The 21135-nt window shown below is 41.3% G+C and overlaps 1 protein-coding gene across 2 annotated transcripts in view; it reads left to right on the plus strand.

Moving 5' to 3' along the window:
* The window catches only part of LOC146809074 (B-cell receptor CD22-like), a 594248-nt gene that overhangs the window by 201034 nt on the left and 372079 nt on the right, over positions 1-21135 (plus strand). For both annotated transcript variants that reach the window (XM_085615881.1, XM_085615880.1), the window contains one exon: positions 7145-7438. In XM_085615881.1, the coding sequence (XP_085472007.1) occupies positions 7145-7438 (294 nt within the window). The remainder of the gene's footprint in view (positions 1-7144; positions 7439-21135) is intronic.

The following is a 21135-nucleotide window of genomic DNA, read 5'->3' on the forward strand; positions in this document are numbered from 1 at the left end:
GTCCATGATTGGTATGTTTGCCTTACTAGTAAAGTCCCTAGTAAAGTACACTATGTGTGCCAGGGCTGGTAATGCAACTGCTACTAGTGGGCCTGCAGCACTAATTGTGCCACCCACACAAGTAGCATTAAAGAGGGAACTCAGGCCTGCCATTGCAGTGCTTGCGCATATTTTGTTAAACTGCTATGTTGTTCTGACCAGTGGACCCACTTGCCAGACCTTACCCTTCCCTTTATATGCACATCAGACCCCCCTATGGTAGGTCCAAGGTACCCCCTGGGCAGGGTGCAGTGTATGTTAAAGGTAGGACATGTACTAAGCTGTGTACCATGTCCTGACAGTGAAATGATCTCCATTTCATTTTTCACTGTTGAAAGGCCGTCTTGCCCATAGGATAGAATGGGGAGGCTGTGTAATATGCTTTCCAGCCTATCTTCCTAAAGGCTTAAGATGGAGAGGTGAAGTTTAGTGTGCCTGAACTCAAAATGTAATAACATATCTTTTTATAAGGGTTGTTTTTGCATTGTGTGTTTAGAAGCCACTCTTTTAGAAGTGGCTGGATTTTTGTGCTCTAACATTTCTGTGTGTCTCTGCCTGGTTGTAAATTGACTGTCTGGATTTGAAAGTGATAGGATCTGGGGAATGTCTTGACCCAGGGGTCGAGGTGAAACATCAATAGGCTACCCTTCATCTGGAGTGTAGGGGGAGGAGTATCCCTTAGAGGTGAAGAGGCTTGGGTTGCTGTCATCAAACAATGGTCCCATCTCCTGCTGAGTGTTGGAGAATCCAGACCCCCACGAATCAAAGGAAGAAGGTGTCACTGGCAGAGAGGCACCCAGAACTGGTTTGAACAGGGGTCAGTGCCCCCCTGAACACAAAGACTTCAAAGACATTTAGGGGTATAACTATGAGAGCTGAAGCCCCTGAACGAAATGGATTGATCAAGTTTGAACAAGACTGAAGATACTTTGTGGTCAAGAGGAACCTTTGCCAAGGAAGAAACAACTGAAGAGACTGAAGGAAAGGACTGACCCTTGCTGTGTGTTCCGGGGCTGGCCTGCAGTTTGCTGCTTTAACTAAGGAAAGGCTAAAGGGACTTTGCTGTGTGCTGTGCCCGGAAATAACTTATCCCCAAGGGCCTGAGGTGAGCTGGCTCCCTGTTGCGGAAACTCAGGAACACAAAAGTTTCCGGGAGAGTCTCAGCAATGCTGTGTGCGTGTGCTTTTTGCAGCCTGAGACCCTCGTAAGAAGTGCCCTGAGATCGGGGCACCTGGAGTCCAAGCGAGTCTCAGTGATGCTGTGTGCGTGTGCTTTTTGCAGCCTGACCCCTTCGTGAGGATTGTCCTGTTATCGTGTGCACCGTAATCCAAGTGAGTCTCAGCGGCGCTGTGTGCGTGTGCTTTGTGCAGCCTGTGACCTTCGTGAGAATTGCCTTGTTATCATGCACCTGAAGTTCAAGTGAGTCTCAGCAACACTGTGTGCGTGTGCTTCGTGCAGCATTATTGCGTTACGCATTGCATTATGGTGACATTGCAAAGTGCCTGATTCTAGCATTACGCACTGCCTTAGTTTTACATTGTAAAGTGCCTGATTCTAGCATTACGAACTGCATAGTATTGCAGTAGGTCTGCAGTGGAACATTTAGAAGTGCTCATTAATATCGCCAGAACGTACAAGGGCAGGCTGGCCTAACAACCGGCCAGGAGGAATATTACAAATACGCATATGTTGGATTTATATTGTGTGGTCTTATCCGATGTCTTTTTTATATAAATTTATACTTGTTTTTATAAAACTCGTGTGGAGTCCATTTATGGTGTCATCATTGCAGGGGCGGCTCTAGGCTCATGGTGGCCCTGTGCAGGGAGCGCAGGTAGGGGGCCCCGGAAGAGGGGATCCGGGCGGAGCTCAGGAAGGTGTTTTAATAAAACGTCCAGAAAAGGCGTTAGATGACCAGTAACATGGTAACAGAAAAACGATGTTTACTTTTTGAGTGCTCATCACTTGGATACTTTGTTTTAGAATCTGGGTCTCTGGAGGGACCCCTTTCAACAAGAAAAACACATTGCACGTCCGTAAGAGAGTTTGGCCACAAAGTAGGATCCCTCCAATCACATAAATCATATTCAGAACACAGGTCTGTAACATGGTCTTGCTCTTTGGCTTCCTTTTCAATACCAGCATCATCCGTCTGTATACTCTGAACCTCCTTCAGAATGCCAGATGTTGATGGACCGATGAATGATGTTTCAGGTTCTCCGTCTGAGGGTCTTTTGTAATAATCCTTATCCTGAGTTGGTAATTGCTGCATGTTTGTATCAATTTCAGAGTCACCTTGTTCATTTTCATTGGTCTGCTCATGAGTATCATTCTGCTCATGGATATCATCATTTTTTTGTTCTTCTTTATGGTCGTCAACGCCTGTTTTACCTAGTGCATCAGCAGTACTCTGGCCAGAGGATTCTCCATCTTTAGGTTTCCCTTGGGTGATAAAGTTCAGGATTGCTCCTTCCTGTGACACTACGAAAGCCTGCTGAGCCACCTTTCTCTTTCGTTTCGAATAACCAGATTTGTGTACTCGAATTCTCTTCATTTTGCTTGCAATGCAGCGGGCGAGGCTAGCAGTGGGTAGGGAAAAAAAGAAGACAATTAGCAGTGGCAGCTGCTGAAAGATTTTGATGTGGCATTTTTATTTTCTTGCAAAGACAACAGTTGATGGACAGAATGCAGAACAATGTCATACAGTCACCCCAGTACAGAGATCTGGGCCTAAATCCATCGTTTTTTTGTTTGCTCACCACACCACCCCAGTTCAGACATGGCCATATGCAAATCAGCCTTGACCCTGTGCCTCATGGGAACAGTCCAGCCCGAACTGCCAAGCCATGCCTTCCCTGGACTACACAATGAAGGACCAGCATACCTTAATGAACGAGTGAATTTCCACCAACCTACCAGGAAAATATGTTCCAGAACCATCTCCCTAGCAGCCACCCAATGCAGCCGCTGATAGTGGAGAAACCTGGCAGTGAAGACCTGAAAACCCTCCCCCTGCACCTCAGAGCCTCACCATCGCTCCAGCAGTTCAGGAAGGACCACAAGACCTCGCTGTTCAACCAACAAGCAGCATAATCCAGCAGCATGAATCCCACACCGCCTCGAGACCCTTATGTGTGAAGCAGCTGAGCTTTACAAACCCTGACTGATTGATAGTAATTACCCTTCCCACTTGGGAAGTGACCTTAGCAGGAAGAGAGTGAGCTACCTTGAAATCATGGCACACAGAGACCTGTCTCAGTACGTCACTAACTGATCCTGAAGACAGCCTACAGGTAACCAAAGACTCGTCCACTTTACCACATTGTCAAAAGACAAAATACAATATATTTCATTAAGGTTTCTTGTATAGTGCCATATTCCAGCAACCAGTTCTGCTCGCTTTCAGAGCACCTATTAAACAAGGATTAATTACAGTGAGTCCTAAGGCTATGAAAAGGCACTAGAGGTTCACTGAAGCAAAATTAATGTGCAAGGAACATCCAGTCAGGAGACAACTTTCAAGCAGACGTACGAATCACTAGCACAGCGTACCAACGACCCCATGGGCAGTGGCATAAGCAAGGAAAATGGCCCCTTTGGCTGCTGCTCAGGAAGTAAAATATAGCAATTATCAGAGTTCAATGGGCCCCTGAGGGTTTTGGGTCTCAGTACCACTGTACTTGCTGAACCAATGGTAACTATGCCCCTAGTATGGACAGAGAAGGCTGCTTCACCAATTGCAAATGGAGGACTAGTTAAACTAGTTTTCTCTGCTAGTCACATGACAAGCACTGGAATGTAATTAAAGAAATGACCAAGAAGCCAGTCTCCTACCAAGGTCTCTGCAAAAGGGCATTAGATTGAGTTAACATGTGTAGGCACTGCCATCCTATTCCAGGCGTCCATCCATAGGTGCTTGCATTTCATGTCTGCCTCAACACCATATAAACAGACATAACCAAATGCCAAGTACATTCGAACACTCGATGTTTTAAAAGATTTGTGCAGGCAGATCCACTCATTAGATCACAAGTATCAGCTTCATACTCTGTTTTCATGATTGTTGATAAGTAATTGTAATCATTTTAATGAATCCTTAACATTACGTCTAACACCTCGTACCCTGCTCTCCTCTTCCCCCAATACGACTGTGCCTCCCAAGTTACACCTCCAAAAGTCACCATGCCTCCCCTCAGCCACAAGTAAACACCGCCCCTGCACTCCTGACTCACTCTTCCCTCAACATACAGCGCCGATCTGTACCACTCCCTACCCCTGGCGCACGGTGACCACCTCTCCGACCCGCGCCCTCTCAGAGATGAATCGTGAGAGAGAGGCTCTCTCTCACGATTCATCATGCCCTCCCTTCCCATGACCACCAGAATACCTCCAGCTCGCCACTTCACATGGCTTACCTCCACCCAGACCCAAAGCACACACCATCTACAATAACATCCTCACCCAACCTTCCCCGTGCCCCAGGCTCCACACCCCCACGGGCTGGGAAACATTCCTACGCCTGATCTGCCCTCCTCCCCAGGGCTCCCCACACCCTCGTCCAATGGCTCACCTTCCCTCGGGTTCACTCTGCAGTGGCACACGCTGACCTCCTCACTCCCCCTCCCCATGCCCTGACCCTCAGGCTGCTCACCTCGCAGCTGGCACCAAAGGTTGCACACTGGCATGCTATCCTCTGCAAGGTGGCCTTTCTTGCCCAGGGTCTCTAGGCGCGCCGGTGCATGGCCTCGGTCGGTCTCGGTGCTGCTCGCTGCACGCCGGGCACGGGTGCTGCCACCCCTCCTGCCGCCAGTGATGCGTGGTGCTTCTGTAACCCCTTCGCTGCAGGACTCGCGGGCACTGAGCATGCGCGCGCATGCGAGCCTCCGGAGGTGCCAGATCTGGACTATTAAAACAAGCTCGATTCTCCTGGAAAAAAAGTTCTAAACAAGCACAAGACCTACCAGAAGAGCCCGAAACAAGGCCGACCCCACACAAAGACGAGACTGGGTTAGAAAGGAAAAGAGTATAAGAACAACCATTCAGCGTGCATCACATTGGATTTAGCACGCCTCAGTCGTTCATGCGACAAATCCCTGCCAGGGGCCGCCACGAATATGTATTGTATCCGATTCCTCGTGGTGGCCCCTGGGGTTTGGTGGCCCTGTGCAGGTGCACAGCTTGCACATGCCTAAGGCCGCCCCTCATTGTGTTGCTGTGAGCGTGGTTGCAAATACTTTACACTGATCCACTACTTGGTGGCCTGATTCTCTAGGATTTGTACTGATTCCAAAGCAGAAACTTAAGGACCTCGGTATCTGGTTTGACACTAATCTTACATTTGATAGTCAGGTAACCAGTCTTGCCAGGATTTGTTTTCTTTTTTAAAAATGCTGCACAAGATATTGGGTCTCTTCCCAAAAGCCACCAGGACAACAGTAGTCTAGGCTCTGGTCACTTCCATACTGGACTACTATAATGTGCTATATCTTGGTGCCTCTCAAAGTAGATTGAGGATGCCTCTAAGGTTGCAGAACGCTGCAGCATATTTGCCATTGATCATCCCTGGCAGCTGTACTATGGGTCCAGCTCTTGCTAAACTTCAGTGGCTCCCAATAAGAGAGTGTCTTTCAACTTTCAATGCCTTATGCTTTTGTCCCAAAATCTTGGATGATAAAGGCCCCCGCTATCTACACTCACTGATCAAGCATTATCGACTTAGCAGATGCCTTAGATCTGCAGAAGCAGAGCTCACAGTGGTCCCGAGGGTGGAATGAGCATGCATGGGAGGTTGCTCCTTTAGCTTCCTGGCCTCTAAACTGTGGAATACCCTTGATTTGAGACATGAATGTTCAGAACTAGTCTTCCGAAAGAAATTCAAGACATGGCTATGCAGAAAAGCCAAGATTAGGTCTTCTTCCTGTGAATTGGGCTCTTGTGGTGTCTGATTCCTAGAGTGGGGATACTCCAGATGGAGTAACTAGGCGCTCTATAAATTCTTTATTATTATTATTATTATTTATAAAGAACTTTCATAAACCTTCCAAAACCCATATTTCCACAGTACTTTGATCTTGGTAAGGATGTGTGTAGCTTGTCACGTGGGAATACGATACAAGAGACTCCCTAAGGTTGTATATTCTGTTGAATACATCAGAAATCAATACTTCTATCCAAGGAATAGGCCCAGTCAGTACTCCAATAGAGATACAGGTTGCAGGATGTGGTCAAAAGCTATGTCATCATAGTTCATCACTTGCAGGGCACATCCATAAGTTCTGGGTACTAAGGCCATGCTCTCTGTACAAGGTGCCATTGATGTGCTCTGCAACAGCTCCTGGGGGACACAGGGTTTGTCTAGCTGGCACTGAGATCAGGGCACAGGGCCTGGAAGGAAAGATATTCTTTGCTCCAAGTACCAATTCAGCATGGCTGAAGAATGTGCAGAGTGAGATCTCGGGTGGGGCTTTGAGGTTGAGTCCTTCTCAGAGTATTGGGGGATGCTGTGAGCAGGGCATCATTGAAGACCACTCCTTAGAGCATGGCCAAAGGACTTGTTAATCAAGTACGAATTACAGGAGTATAGGCACATGTTGTGGCTCAATGCCATGGCCCATGTCCACTGACCTCAAAGGGATGTTCCTTGCAGGTATTGGTGATGAGTCGAATGATCATATCCACCGAATGTGCCCTGCACAAAAAAGTAGTAGAGTATTGTGCACATGTATGTTGGGAGCATGTCATAGATGATGGCCTCCAATTGTGTCAAGAAACTTATGAGCAGGGGAGAAGGTTGTGCTCTTTTCATTATAAGACCCAGTAGGTAAATATTCATGAGGAACGATTGTACATAGACATTGTTAATTATGCACACCATGCAAGTTACCCTAATCAGTGTTCAGTGCAAAAAATGTGGAGCTCAAACATCCAAGCAATAAAATATTCATGCTGTCTGTGAAGTCATCTCAAATAATCTTTGCCCTTATTGACAAAATACTTGGGTGCCCTGATATAACGCCCTCCCACCCATCATATGGAGCTCAAACACAGCTTGAGAGAGAGCTCCTTCATTAAGATGGCCAAATGTGTTTGTTTGTGTTTTTTGCAGCTACCCCAGCGCAGCCAACAGTGACCGACCTTCTAACAATGACTGATGGGGTCCCAGAAAAGATCACCTGCTCTGTGGAGCACACCTGCCCCTCCCACCCACCTACCCTGGCATGGGACAAGATTAAGGGCAATGTCAGCGTTTACCATGAAGAACTCTTGAACGGAATATGGAGGACTGTCTTAGTGTTGAATTACACCCCCGCCGCAGAGCATCATATGGAGAAGTTTGTGTGTTCAGCTACTTACCCCGGTGGCAAATCAGCGTCTCAATCCATTACATTGTCCATTCGATGTAAGTCATTTAGCTTTAATTATTTGAGATAAATGTGGATATTACAGAGAAATTGAAATAATATTGTGTTAAAATCTATAATCATCTGGATTAGAAGTGTGAGAGCTGCACAGCCAATCAGAAAGCTGGTAACCACTGGTATAGATGCACTTAGGAAGCATTCAGTGGCTGTGAGTTTATTTTTTTGCTAGTGTCCTGGTTTGCTGTTCTGGGCTTGTGTTTGTTTCTTTTAAACCTCAGTTTTCCTCAGCCCATGAGTGAAGAGAGCGGTGGATCTTGTTATTGTAATTCCAACTGCATTTGTATACGGCTTTGTGTCCCACAGCCAGAAGCTTAAACGCATCATAGTTCAGAGTGAGGTCTTATTCTGCCTTGAATCACACAGCTTAACAGTATGATGAAGGGGAGACGAGTCAGAGATCGAGTGCACGGACTTATCAAGAGACAGCAACTTTGAGTTAAGCTTTAGGTCACATGTTAAGGTTTTCGGACTACTGACTATTCAACACTGGTCCTACGTGGTTATAGTAATTAAAACATCTAGGTGTACATACCATTGTGTTTGCGATTACCTAATAGCAATATTCGCTATATGGTAAGAGCAAACAGTGATGCACTAAAGTATGTTTTACACTGTTTATGAGTCCCAGTGGGTCGTAAATAGATCTACCTCATTAATATTCATGAGGTAGGTTGCAATTTGCAACTCATTGGGAATTGCTAGAATCACAGGGATGGTGGCCTGCTGGGGTCTGCAAACCAGCATGTCTTGGGTTGCTTTCAAATAAAGCCATGTGATTTTTTTTGTAATGCAGCCCGTTTTTCTCAAAGGAATACGGGATGTGTTTCAAAAATAAAAATGAAAAGATTTATTTTCAGTTTTTAAGAGTAGGCAGTAGTCCGTAGGACCACTACCTGCTCTTAAAAATGTTTTTCTATACATTGACAAAGGGGAAGGGGCCCCCTTCCTGTTTCAAATGGATTACCTCTTACTTGAAGTATGTGGCAAATTGAGAACGTTTTGAGACTGCATTTCAGTGGCAAAACATTCACACATACCACTGAAAGTCGCTAGTAGGAAGGGACGCTCTTAACACACCTCTTCCTAATACGGAATCGCTAACCCATTTTGTGATTCGATAATAGGTTAGCAAATCACAAAATAGGGTCCTGTTCATGTAAAAATGCATTTTTGCGGTCGCAAACAGCCTGATTCTGACAATAAAAATGAGCTCAAAAAAGCAACGTACATCTGGCCCTCTGTTATTGGTTAGAAAGGAGAGGGAGGACAGAGATAGTCTGCATTACTGTCATTCCATATGGAAATTAGTGACCGAGAAAAAGGGTATACCATACTTTAAAGTGTTCAGAGCTAAAGGTGGTGAGATAGGAACGTGGGACCTACAGGGTTGCACTATACCAGGGTCATGTGTTGGATTTTATATCCAACACCTTCCCTGCTGATGCGCAAACGGGTGTAGGAATAGTAATAGTAATTAACAGTATTCCTAAGTCCAGCGCGCCCCCTACAGCAAGTCGTTGGAACGACTTGCGATGTAATGGCATGCGTAACAACACGGTTGGTTTAATACCCGTGTTGTGAAGCCATGCGTTGAGAATGTATACGATGTAACGTCAGACATTCCTCAGGGTCAGCTCCTGCTATGTCCTGGGATGCTCACCTCTGGGGCATAGCTGTTTGCTATGGCTTGGCAGGAGCTTTACTGATCCCGCAAAGCCATAGTAAACTGTGCTCTGCTTTGAGCAAGCATTTTGCTCTCGCTTGCTCAAAGCAGAGCACAATTGCTTTGTACGAGGGCATGTTCAGCAGCTCCCTCTGTGTCAAAGTAATATCGGCTCCCGAAGTAGGTGGTAAACTGATAGGAACCGTGGGGTATTTGAGGCTCCCCAACGGTCCCTAACATTGAAACAAGTGGGTGCCCCATGTGGGACCAGGGCACCCACACTAGAGGGATGGGGTCCACGGGATGAAATCAGCCGAAGAGGGGGGTATCTAGCCCCCCTCCCTTTATTGTAATTAAAAAATTTTTTTAAAAGGCCGTACTCAGGGTGATGGATTTCGAGGGAAATCTGAACCTAACTATACGGTTACAGGAAGGTTATAGTAAGGAAATTTGAGAATCCTTAAAAATTCACTGAAAAAAACAAAGGTTAATAGGACGTTATAGTTAGAAAATAGAATTTTAAAAAACATACATATTCACTGACAAAAACAAAAGGTTACAGGGATGTTATAGTAAGGATCACATTTAAGTTGTACAAAGCAAGAGAAATTAATAATTTACCCCTGCAATGCACTGCTTATGACCTCACATGTTACATAACTGATGACATGGTCAGTGATATCACTCATGACATCTGAAATTATATCTGAAATGACATCACTAATGACATCATCCAATGATTCATAGTGTTTTCTAAAAGTTTCTGAGTATTAAACGTATATACTATATACTAAGGTAGGTAGCTGTGGGAGTGCCTGGATAGGTGAGTTACTGGGTGTGTAAGTGGTGAACAGAAGAGTTAGTGGGTATGTGAGAGACTGTATACATGAATGAGTGGCTGGATGAGTTTTTGTATGGGTGAGTGTGTGTGTGTGTCAGAGGCTATAAATGGTGAACGAGAGGGTGCATGAGTAGTTGAATGGGTGACTGAGCATGTACATAAGTGTCTGTATGGGTAGGTAACAGGGTAAATGAGTGAATATATGGAGCACGAGTGGGAGTGTAAGTGGCTCTGTGGGTGAGTAAGTGGGTGAGTGGTTGTATGGGTGAGTGAATGGGTGTATGAGAGACTTTATAGGTAAGTGAGTGAGAAAGAGGTTGTATGGGGGAGTATTTTCTTGTTTCAGTGACTGTATTGGTGAGTGAATACATGTGTCAATATATCCATGAGTAAGTGTGTAGAGGAGTGAATAACTGTATGGGTGAGTGAGTGACTGTGTGAGTGACTGCATGGGTGAGTGAGTAGGTATGTGAGTATCTGTATGGGTGACTGATTTCATATTCGAATGGCTGTATGGGTGTATGAGTGGGCATAAAAGTGGCGGTATGTCTGTATGAGTGGATGTGTGAGTGGCTGTATTGGTCAGGGAGTAGGTCCAAGAATGACTTTGTATGTGAGTTATTGGTTGTGTGAGTGACAGTATGGTTGAGTTGATGTGTCAGTGGCTCTATGGATCAGTGAGTATGTGTGTCACTGTTTGTATGGGTCTGTGAATGGAAATATGAGTGGTTGTGTGGGAGGGAGTGTATGAGAAGTTGTATGGGGATATAACTGGGTGTGTGACTGGTCCTGTGGATGATGTCCTCATTGATGTCATTTCAGATATCATCAGTAATGTCATGAGTGGTGTCACTGACCATGTCATGAGTGATGTAAAATGTGTGGTCATAAGCAGTGCATTGTGGTGGTGTAACGAGGAAGTATTGGCAGCCAATCAGTGCTCTGCATTTCCCTGCACTTTTTGCCAAGTCATCACAGCTAAAGACTATATTTTCTAAATATTTTCAACAACTACTGAACGAATTTACACCAAATGACGAAAAGCATAATCTGCATAACCAAGTGTACCTTTCTGGCAAATGTGATGTAATACTGTCCAGCAGTTGGGGCTGCATGTGTGTTCGTAGGTCCTATGCGAAATAACAACGGAAAACACACTTTTTTTACACCCCTTTTTCTCAGTACCCGCTTGACGGCCAACCCCAAAACTTTCCATGTAAAATAAAACCTAATTTAGATACTTTTTAAGGACAATTTTGTGAAGATTCGTCAACAGGCAATAAAGTTCTAGCCAAATCAAAAAAAAAATCCTATGGAAACATGGTCCTAACTATAACAACCTAGTGGTGACCACCAGTAGGTACTATATATATTCAGCAGTTATACTTAGCTGAGCTAACTATAAGTCAAGTCCCTGCAATGCACTGATTATGACCTCACAAATTACATGATTCATAACATGGTCACTGAGGACATCTTACATGTCATATGTGTAAGTGTGTGGCCCAATGGCTGCAAAACCTTGTATTAAATAAATAAATTAATTATTTGTATGTGCACATGAGTCACCCATCATGACCACAGCACTCGTCTTTACAATGTTCGGCTGCTTTGGTGGAACCCTTCAAACGCATGTATTTAAGCAGCCAGAACCACCGCAGCAGAAGTTTTTGGGCACATATACTGTTGACTTTAAATCAGGGATTATTTAATCCAAGGTTGTACAGCCATTAGGCCACATCCCTCCATTAAAAAAAAGAATTCAGTGGGATTCACGGACCCTATGCAATACCCGCCATAAATTAAAAAAAAAACTTTTTGAAACAGGCCTAGGGGGTCAGGGTGTTTCTACCCTCCCCCTTTCCTTTTTTTAACCTTTTGTCAACCGGATCAAAATATGGCTGCGAACACTTCCTGGTTTGAAGTGTTCACAGCCAATCGGATCTCAGGCTCGAGATCAGGAGGGTTCACGGATCCTTTGCATCCCCAGGTGAATATCTGAGAATTCTTTAAATTTCTCAGGAACTACTGAGCGGATTTACACCATTTAACAAAAAGAACACTTCCTGAACCAAGAGCTACGTTTTGCCAAATTTGGTGTAATTCCGTTGAGCAGTTCAGGCTGTAGCCTTGTCTAAATTTTCCTATGGAAATTAACATAGAGAAAATGCATTTTGGGAACCCCCTTTTTTCTTGGTCCCCTTTTTTTTCTCGGACCTCGCTTGATGAAGCACCCCAAAACTTTCAACACAGAAGCTGAAGTGAGCTGGCCATTAGTTTTGTAAATTTGGCAAAGATTCGTCAAACGACACCAAAGATATTGGCAAATCAAAAAACGCTTTTCCTATGGAAACTAGGTCATAACTATAACCACCTACTGGCGACCACCAGTAGGTTATATATAAAAGTGTTACTAAGGATCTGAAATTACTATATAGTAATTTAGCAGAACAAAAGAAGAAAGTAGATCCCAAGAAAGTAGGAATACAGCAAACAGTGGAGAAATTAATTAAAGAAGATGGAGTATTGGTGAAACCTTCGGACAAAGGGGGCAATGTTGTGTTATGGGGACGAGAATTGTATAAAAATGAGGCCCTCACTCAATTAAATAACACTGAATGTTACAAGAGGATTGATATGCGAGAGTTTATTTTGGTAAAAGAACAAATTCATGCTAGATTAGATGTATGGAAGGAAGAGGATTTATTAAACTGGGATGAGTATAAATTTATCAAACAAAATAATCCTACTCTCCCAGTTTTTATATGCTCCCAAAAGTCCACAAAAATGCTACGTCACCTCCAGGGAGACCCATTATTTCTTCATGCGGAAGTCTCTTTGAGAACACTTCAAAGTATATAGGTTATTTTTTAAACCCTATAGTGAAGACCTTAACCTCTTATATCAAAGATTTTACAGATTTTTTAAAATGTATATTTGATATTAGATGGGATGAGAATAGTATGTTTTTAGTAACACTTGATATTACTACTCTCTATACAAGCATACAACATACTGATGGTTTAAAGGCGACTGAATTTTTTCTGAATAGAAGATCCTTGAGATTTTTTAAACACAACGAAATGATTTTAGAGATGATGCGATGGTGTTTAACCAAAAACATGTTTTTGTTTGGAGAGGATATGTTCCAACAAGAACAGGGGCCAGCGATGGGCACCGTCTTCGCCCCCAGTTATGCTAGCTTACATCTTGGCTGATGGGAGGAGCAGGTGCTCAGGGGCCCGTCATTGGAACATTGGAATGACAATATACTTTTATGGGTACGATTTATTGATGATGTTTTCGTGCTGTGGTAGGGCACGGAAGCATCAATTGAATCTTTCATTAACGAGATAAATTTTAATATGCTTAATCTGAGATTCACTGGACAATATAGCAAATCCTGTATAGACATTTTAGATATAAGAGTAAAAGTAGTTAATGGAAAACTAGAAACAACTGTTTTTAGGAAACCTACTTCAGGGAATACGATCTTACATGCTGGGAGTGCCCATCCTGCCCCTCTTATCAGGAGTATTCCCTTTGATGAATTTCACAGAGCTAGGAGGACATGTAGTAGCTTTGAAGAATATTTAAAAGTAGAAGAGGAAATGAGCCAAATATTCTTACAAAGAGGTTACTCACAGGATGTGATAAAGGGGGCAGCTTTAAAAGCAAGAAAACTCGACAGAAAGAAAGTTTTATTCGAACCCTCAAGGTCAGAACAAAGGAAAAAGAAAAACTTCAAACAAGGGCCATGCGATGGCAGGTTTATTACAACGTACAATAAAAATCATAGAGAAGTTAGAACCATTTTAAATAAACACTGGCATTTGGTAAAAAATGATGCAGTACTTGGCCCAAAAATGAAGAAACATCCTGAGATCAGTTTTCGCAAATCAAAATCATTGAAGGATCGTATTGTGAACAGTGAATTCATTGAAAGTAAGAAATCAGGACCACCCACATGGTTAACACGGAAGATGGGTTTTAAAAAGTGTTTTAAATGCAAGGCATGCCAGCATGGAGTGAATCGGACGCATTTTAAGACATTTTTTATTAAAACCATCAATATTAGAGGCTTTTTAACGTGTAGATCTAGTTTTGTGATCTACGCTCTACAATGCCCCTGCCAAAAAATGTACATAGGGAGTACCACCTTACCAGTGTTCAAACGAGTTTTGCAACATAGAAGAACGATTGTGAACAAGGATAGAACATATCCAATCACAAGACACTTTGAAACATTCCATCAAACTGATCCCACAGGTTTACAATACAGTTGTATTGCAGAGATCCCTAAGAAAAGACGGGGAGGGGATAGAGAAAGAGAACTCCGTAAATTAGAAACCTATTATATCTTGGAGTTTGATTGTAAGGAACCACAAGGTTTGAATGTGGATGAGGATCTACATACTTGTTTGTACTAAGGAATGTTTAGATTGATAAAGAAAATAGAATTTAGAAGTGTAAAAAGTCAAAGTAACTGAAAGAAGGAGGAAAAGGGAAATAGAGGATAATAACAAATAGAAATCTTCTAATATTTCCCTATTGTGCTGAAATAGAAAAATGTCGTACATTAATGGACTATCTGTTTAAAGAGGAAATTAAATTGTTTTAAAGTGTAAAGAGGGACTCAAATGCTTTTTGGTTTTAGGGTTAGGAGCATATATATATATTTTTAATTTGTAGGTTTACAGAATATAGCTTTCTCATAAAATAATGTTTCAAAGTGATTTTTCATTTGAAAAAATAGAACCCCCTTTTTTTTTTAAATAAGTATATACTTTACGTGGTATACACTTTGAAGCACTAAGCATTTTAATGTAAATGTTATGTAGTACTATAGAAAGGAAAAAAAAGTTAATATTAATGTGGTAATTGTTCATATTGATTTACTTGAAGCACTAGTACTTTATTGAGAGAAACCTGAACCTGGAGTATATGTTTATATTAATAAGCACTAGCACTTTGTGAACAAATGAATATTAAAAAGAAAAAGGTATATATATGCACCTAAATGAAATAGTATTGTTCCTAACCAAGAGTAGAAGGATGGGAGAGGAAAAACAAGGAATGTAATATAGGCACTAGCCGATTAATACTGAACATGAACTACCTTGTAAATACGAGGAAAGGTTTAAATTTACCAATGTTTGTTTTTTCTGCCAAGCTATATGTGAACATTATGTAATTCCCTGCAAAGACACTTATGATGAAATAACATGTGTTTATGATATTGAAAAGCTCTGCGTTAAAGCATTTTTTCAGAATGGCAGTGGAGAAAACAGGCAAAAAAGTAATGTAACGAAAACCACTTCAAAATGGTGACGGCGTTTCCCTACCTTTTACTGTTTTGCTGAAAACTTGGTAGTCCCTCATTTATGTTGTTTGTGATAAGTGTTTTTTAAAAAATCAGAAACGAATAGTTGCTCACTATCGTGAACAAGGTGGCGAGAGGCCATCGAAACGCGTTGATGTGAAGTAACTCATCAATAAAAGAAGCCGTGAAAGAAAACCCCTTGGATTGCAGCATGGTTACTGTAAAGCTGTTCGGAACCCTATGCGTCCACCCATTGGTCAATCACAATTTCATAGACATAGAAGAAATTCTCTTGAAAGCAACCGGTATTCTTGTTTGTTATGGACCTTGTAAATATACATTGCTTTTGTTATTTGGCCATGTGGAGATACATGAAATATATATTGTTTTTGATCTGCATAATGCTTTGAACATAAATAGAGACATTTGAAAAATAAAAATACCTATATGAATATATATATATATGTTTCTTCAGAATGAACAGCTAAAACCTTCATGATAATAAAATGCATATCAATAAATATATATGACCTTAAAATAATTGTGCAAAAATTCGCTTTTTGTGCAAATATGCCAAAAAAAGGAATGATTAATCACTTTTATCTTATAAACAGTGTCGTTTGTTTTAGCAATGGCATAGATAACCTATCTGCATAAATGCGATTTGCCATTGTCAATATGCCTCTAATTCTTCACCTATATCCAACCAAAATGTGAATATCGCATCTGTTTCTGTAATGTCCTAACTATACCTGAGGTTGTAATCTGGATATTATTATTCCTGTTATTCCAGTCTTCTATAGAGTATGTGATATCTACAAAGTGCTTTTGTGCTTACTAAAAAAATAATTTTTTGTATATTTTCACCGAAAACATACTGTGTTTATCCTATGACCCATGGATCTGAGGAAACCTAATCTGATAGACCTCTTCATATTGATAAGAATAACGACAAAAAATAATGCTAAAAACACCCTTAAAAAGTACTTCCATAAATACATAAAATTATATATATAAAGATATATAAAATTACATAAAAATATATCAAAAAGTAGTCCAACAAACAAATCATCCATTGTTAATAAACACCTGATATAAAATATCAGATAAAAACCCCGATAAAAAATATCCGACAAAAAATATATATATAAATATATAAATATATAAATATATATGGTCCCTTAATTCTGTTCTCATCTAATATACCCAATAACAGACCTTGCAAAATACCATTGACATATAACTATATTAAAAAATTATAAAAATATAGTTAAAAATTGATTGTTGTTTATAAAATATTATGCATGTCTTCTGTGGTGTTCAGACCATGGGGTGCCTTACTGTCTAGATCTAAGATAATACGTGTTTCCAATCTTCTTAATAGTTTTTCCCTATTGCCCCCTCTCCTTAGTGGTGCAATGGCATTGATCACGTAATATGTAAGCAGTTTAAATCATTGTTGTGTATGGCCTTGAAATGTCTGGCAACAGGATATGTACTATCGTTGTTAACAATTGCCCTGAGATGCTGTAAAATCCTGACATGCACCTGTAGCTTAGTACTTCCCACATAACGTAAGCCACAGGTGCACGTCAAGACATACACAGTATACTCTGTTCTACACCCAAAGCTGCCTTTAATGGCTAACTTGGTATCAGAAAAAGGAACCGCATAATGTGTCATGTTGATGCCAAATTTACATGCACGACATGATGAGTATTTATGGAAACCCTGCCTTGGTTTAAGCCATGTACCTGATGTGCTTAATTTTGGGCTCATTTTAACAAGTTCACTCCTCATAGATTTTGATTTTCTATAAGTTATAACAGGTAATTCAGGTAGTTTGTTTCCTAATACTCCATCAGTGCAAATAATAGGCCAGTTTTTCCTAATAATCGACTTGATCTTTCTTTCTTGTTTGTTATATGTCATTATTAGGCGAGGAGCGTCATCCTCTTTGTTTGTATCATCTAGTGTGTCTTTTGATAAAAGCAATGTTTTCCTTGGTCTTTCTTGTGCTTTTCTTAATGCATTGCTAAGTACTTTTTCACTGTAGCCTCTGATACGCATTCTATTCAATGCATCATGTGTGCATTTTTCCAATTCATGAGGTGTGCTGCAAATGCGTTTTAGTCTTAGTAGCTCACCATAGGGTATGCTATCAATTAGGTGTTTTGGGTGTCCACTGCTTGCATGTAATGTGCTATTTCCTGCTGTTGATTTCCTAAATAGTGATGTCTCCAACTTATTGTTGATAACCATGAGTTGTACATCTAAAAACTCGATTGTTGTACTACTTATTTTGGAGGTGAAGTTGAGATTGCTAGAGTTGACATTTAGAGTTGTTATGAACTCTTGAGCTTCTTCCTTATTACCATTCCAAACAATGAAGACATCATCTATAAAACTTAGCCACTGCCGCACATGATGCATATTGTGGACCCTTTGCAGGACCTGTTCCTCCCACCAGCCTACATGTAAACAGGCATAGCTGGGGGAGAATCAGGATCCCATCGCTACACCTCTGACCTGTTTTAGGGCTTCTTTGCCAAACAAAAAATAGTTGTTATTTAAACACCATGAAATCAAGTCTAATATCATCTTGTTGTGTCCATAGTATTCAACAGGTCTCTTATCTAAAAAGAATTTCACAGCATTGAGTCCATTCACATGATTAATACTTGTATATATTGACTCAATGTCCAAAGTTATTAGAATCAGGCCTTCTTCCCACTTTATGTCATTAATCTTATTCAAAAAATCTCCTGTATCTTTGAAATAACTTGGTAAATTCTTTACAAAATCCTGTAGATAAAAGTCTACAAATTGAGAGATATTTTCACTGACACTGTTGATAGCAGAAATGATAGGTCTACCTGCTGTTGGCGAGACCATTTTATGCACTTTAGGGATTAAATACATCACGGGAATAACCGGACTTTCAACATGTAGAAAATTGAATTCGGTTGATGACACCAAACCTTCACGTTTATACTGTAATAATCGTTTTTTAAGGTCCTCTTTAGCCTTATTATATTCTTTTATGTTAGTCCGCATATAGCATTTTTTTGTCTCATTGCTTCCGTGATGTACTCTTTTTTGGGCCATAAGACGATATTTCCACCTTTATCTGACTTGTTTATGATTATTTCTTGGTTGTCCCCCAACTTTTTCATTACTCTCGCATACTGTATTTCTCTGTGGTTTTTCTTGAAGTGATTTTTCTTCTTTGTCGCATGACACAATCGCTTCAAATCCTCTACCACACATTCATGGAAAATATCTATTGCGTCTTTCGGCATCATGGGTATAAAAGTACTTTTTAATTTGAATGGACTTTCACCTGCACCTTTTTGTATAATGTCAATTGCCTGCAGTCTTGATTGAGTACTTACATCAGTTGTCTCATTTGGTTGTTGAATGGGATCTCTATCAGTGTTAAGTTCATGAAGAAGGAGAAGAGTAGAAGCATCTGATGCCAATAATGGTTGCACATTGTCTTTGCTGGTATTTGGAGTTGTTGTTGTAGCTTGAACTCCAGCTTTAATAGTAAAGAATTTTTTTAGCTTGAGTTTTCTTATAAAGCAAAATATGTCAATGCGTGTACTAACGTAATTAAATGTACTTTCAGGACAATAGTTAAGTCCTAATGTTAGAAGCTGCTTCTCTGCTTCATTCAGAGTAATGTCCGATAAATTGATAATAGTCTGATCATTTAGCGCTGTTTCTTGAACCAATGTTGTTTTTTCTTTGGCTGTTGGTTTTTGTTTTTTGCACCTGGCTCTTCTCCTTGCGTTTCTCTTTTTTCTTGTTGTGGGTTCCGATTTCTCGGACGGAGAGTCTGGCGTCGTTCCTCCACTAAAAAATCTGTCTCTTCACCCAGGCTTAATACAGTTGTAGTGTTCTGGCCTCCCATATTGCTGTATTCTGAGCCTGACGTACTTATGAGTGAATCTGTATCTCCATCAGATATTTCCTCTACGTGGTTTTGTTGTGGTGGAACTGCAGGGTTTCTATTTGTGCGCTTCTCGTCATATTTCAATTTCTTTACATGATCAAATTTTCTTGAAAAGGTATAAATTCGCCCCTGTTCGTAATCATCTTGATCTCTTGCAAATGTATGTGCTTTGCGAACCTTTATTCTATCTTCATGTTTGCGTAACCTTACGATCATTTCTTCACGGGATTTTGTTATGAATTCTTTTAACTCCGATTTGTTTAACTCTTCATTTATTTTTTCCATTTCAGCTACTAATTTCTGATGATCTATCGCTGCATATTTAATCAAAATTTTTACCAAGTTCATGGAGGCTACCAAATTGCTCTCTCCCCATTCTTTAAGCATTTCGGGGTTGGGTTCCTTGAAACTAGGAGCCAACATAATCCTAAGACCCCGAGGCACTCTCCCCACTTCTTCGTATTTGGTGAGTGAACGGTGTTCCCACCATTTAGTTATTTCGTTTTTGGACTTCTTTTCTAAAATGTTCATCAGTTGTTTAACATCTTGGTTTGCAATATTTTGAATTCCTTGCGAGCCTTCTACACTCAAAATAAATTTAGGCGGATTGTTAAACAATTCATTCGCTGCCGCTTCTCGTTCTTTTACTGTGTCTGCAGACATCTTTTCTCAGAGCGAGTAAAGTTTTTAACGGAAAACCGGCATCCGCCGACCTCCTGAATCTGCACTTTCACTGTCTCCTCCCCGCCTACACCGCAAGCCGTATTACTCACCGCCGGGTACCGCCTTCAACGGGTCCTCCGACCGAGCTGTTGTCGATCGCCGACTGGCTCCGAAATATCAGGCTTTTGTAGGGGGCAAACCGCAAAATACTCCTCTTCGGAGTTCACTTTGATGCGTGGCTGCATGCGGTTGCCTAATTGTGGGAAGGGGGTCCCGTCACCGGAAAGCAACCAGGTTCCGTGTAATTTGTTCCAAAACTCCTCGTACTATATATGTTTTTTTTTCCTCACTCCTTTCTCCAATCAGTTCCCCGTTTTTCCATGAAAAAGGCATGAACTCCACTTTATCATAGCACTTATTTAAATAGCATCCAAGTTGATTTCATTGGAGCACCACTGAGACATAGCCAGCAACAAAGGACTTGCAAAATACTTGGTCTAAATACCAGGTTCACTGGCTGCCATGTGAGCGTGTTTTTCTTACTTTAACCTTAATGCTAATTTTTTTAAATAAGTGCTATGTTTTATGCCACGAGGAAAAGCACTGAAGAAGGCTGTGTGCCGAAATGCATTTGCTTATCTAATAAATTCTATCAACTGTCCCGTGAGTGCTCCGCACCTGGTAGCCTTGATTTTTAACGTGATTTCGCCCCTCACGCTGGCGGAAAAAAGCACCCGTCCAGGAATACTGCAGTCTGGGTGATACTTGGAAGCGTTGATATATATAGATATATATATATATATATATATATATATATATATTACCTACTGGCGGTCGCCAGTAGGTAGTTATAGTTAGGACCCTGTTTCCATAGGAAATCCGCAACATTCTATTTGGAATAACTTTGGCGCCGGTCGACGAATCCTTGTGAAATTTTCAAAATAGGTGGGGCGCTACACTCCGCTCCTACCCTGAAAGTCTCGGGGGGATTCCTCAAGCGGGGGCTGAGATAAAAGGGGGGTCCCAAAACGCGTTTTTCCCATGCATTTTTCCATAGGACCTTTAGACACAGCTACAGCCCGAACGGCTGAACAGAGTTACTTGAAATTTGGCAGAGAGGTAGTCCTCAGGTCAAGGAAGTGCCTTTTGTAGGTCTGGTGTAAATCTGTTCAGTAGTTCCTGAGAAAATAGCATTTAAATCAATATATCTGAGCCAGCTTACGTTGC

Source organism: Triturus cristatus, chromosome 7 (genome assembly GCF_964204655.1).
Source record: "Triturus cristatus chromosome 7, aTriCri1.1, whole genome shotgun sequence".
NCBI lineage: Eukaryota > Metazoa > Chordata > Amphibia > Caudata > Salamandridae > Triturus > Triturus cristatus.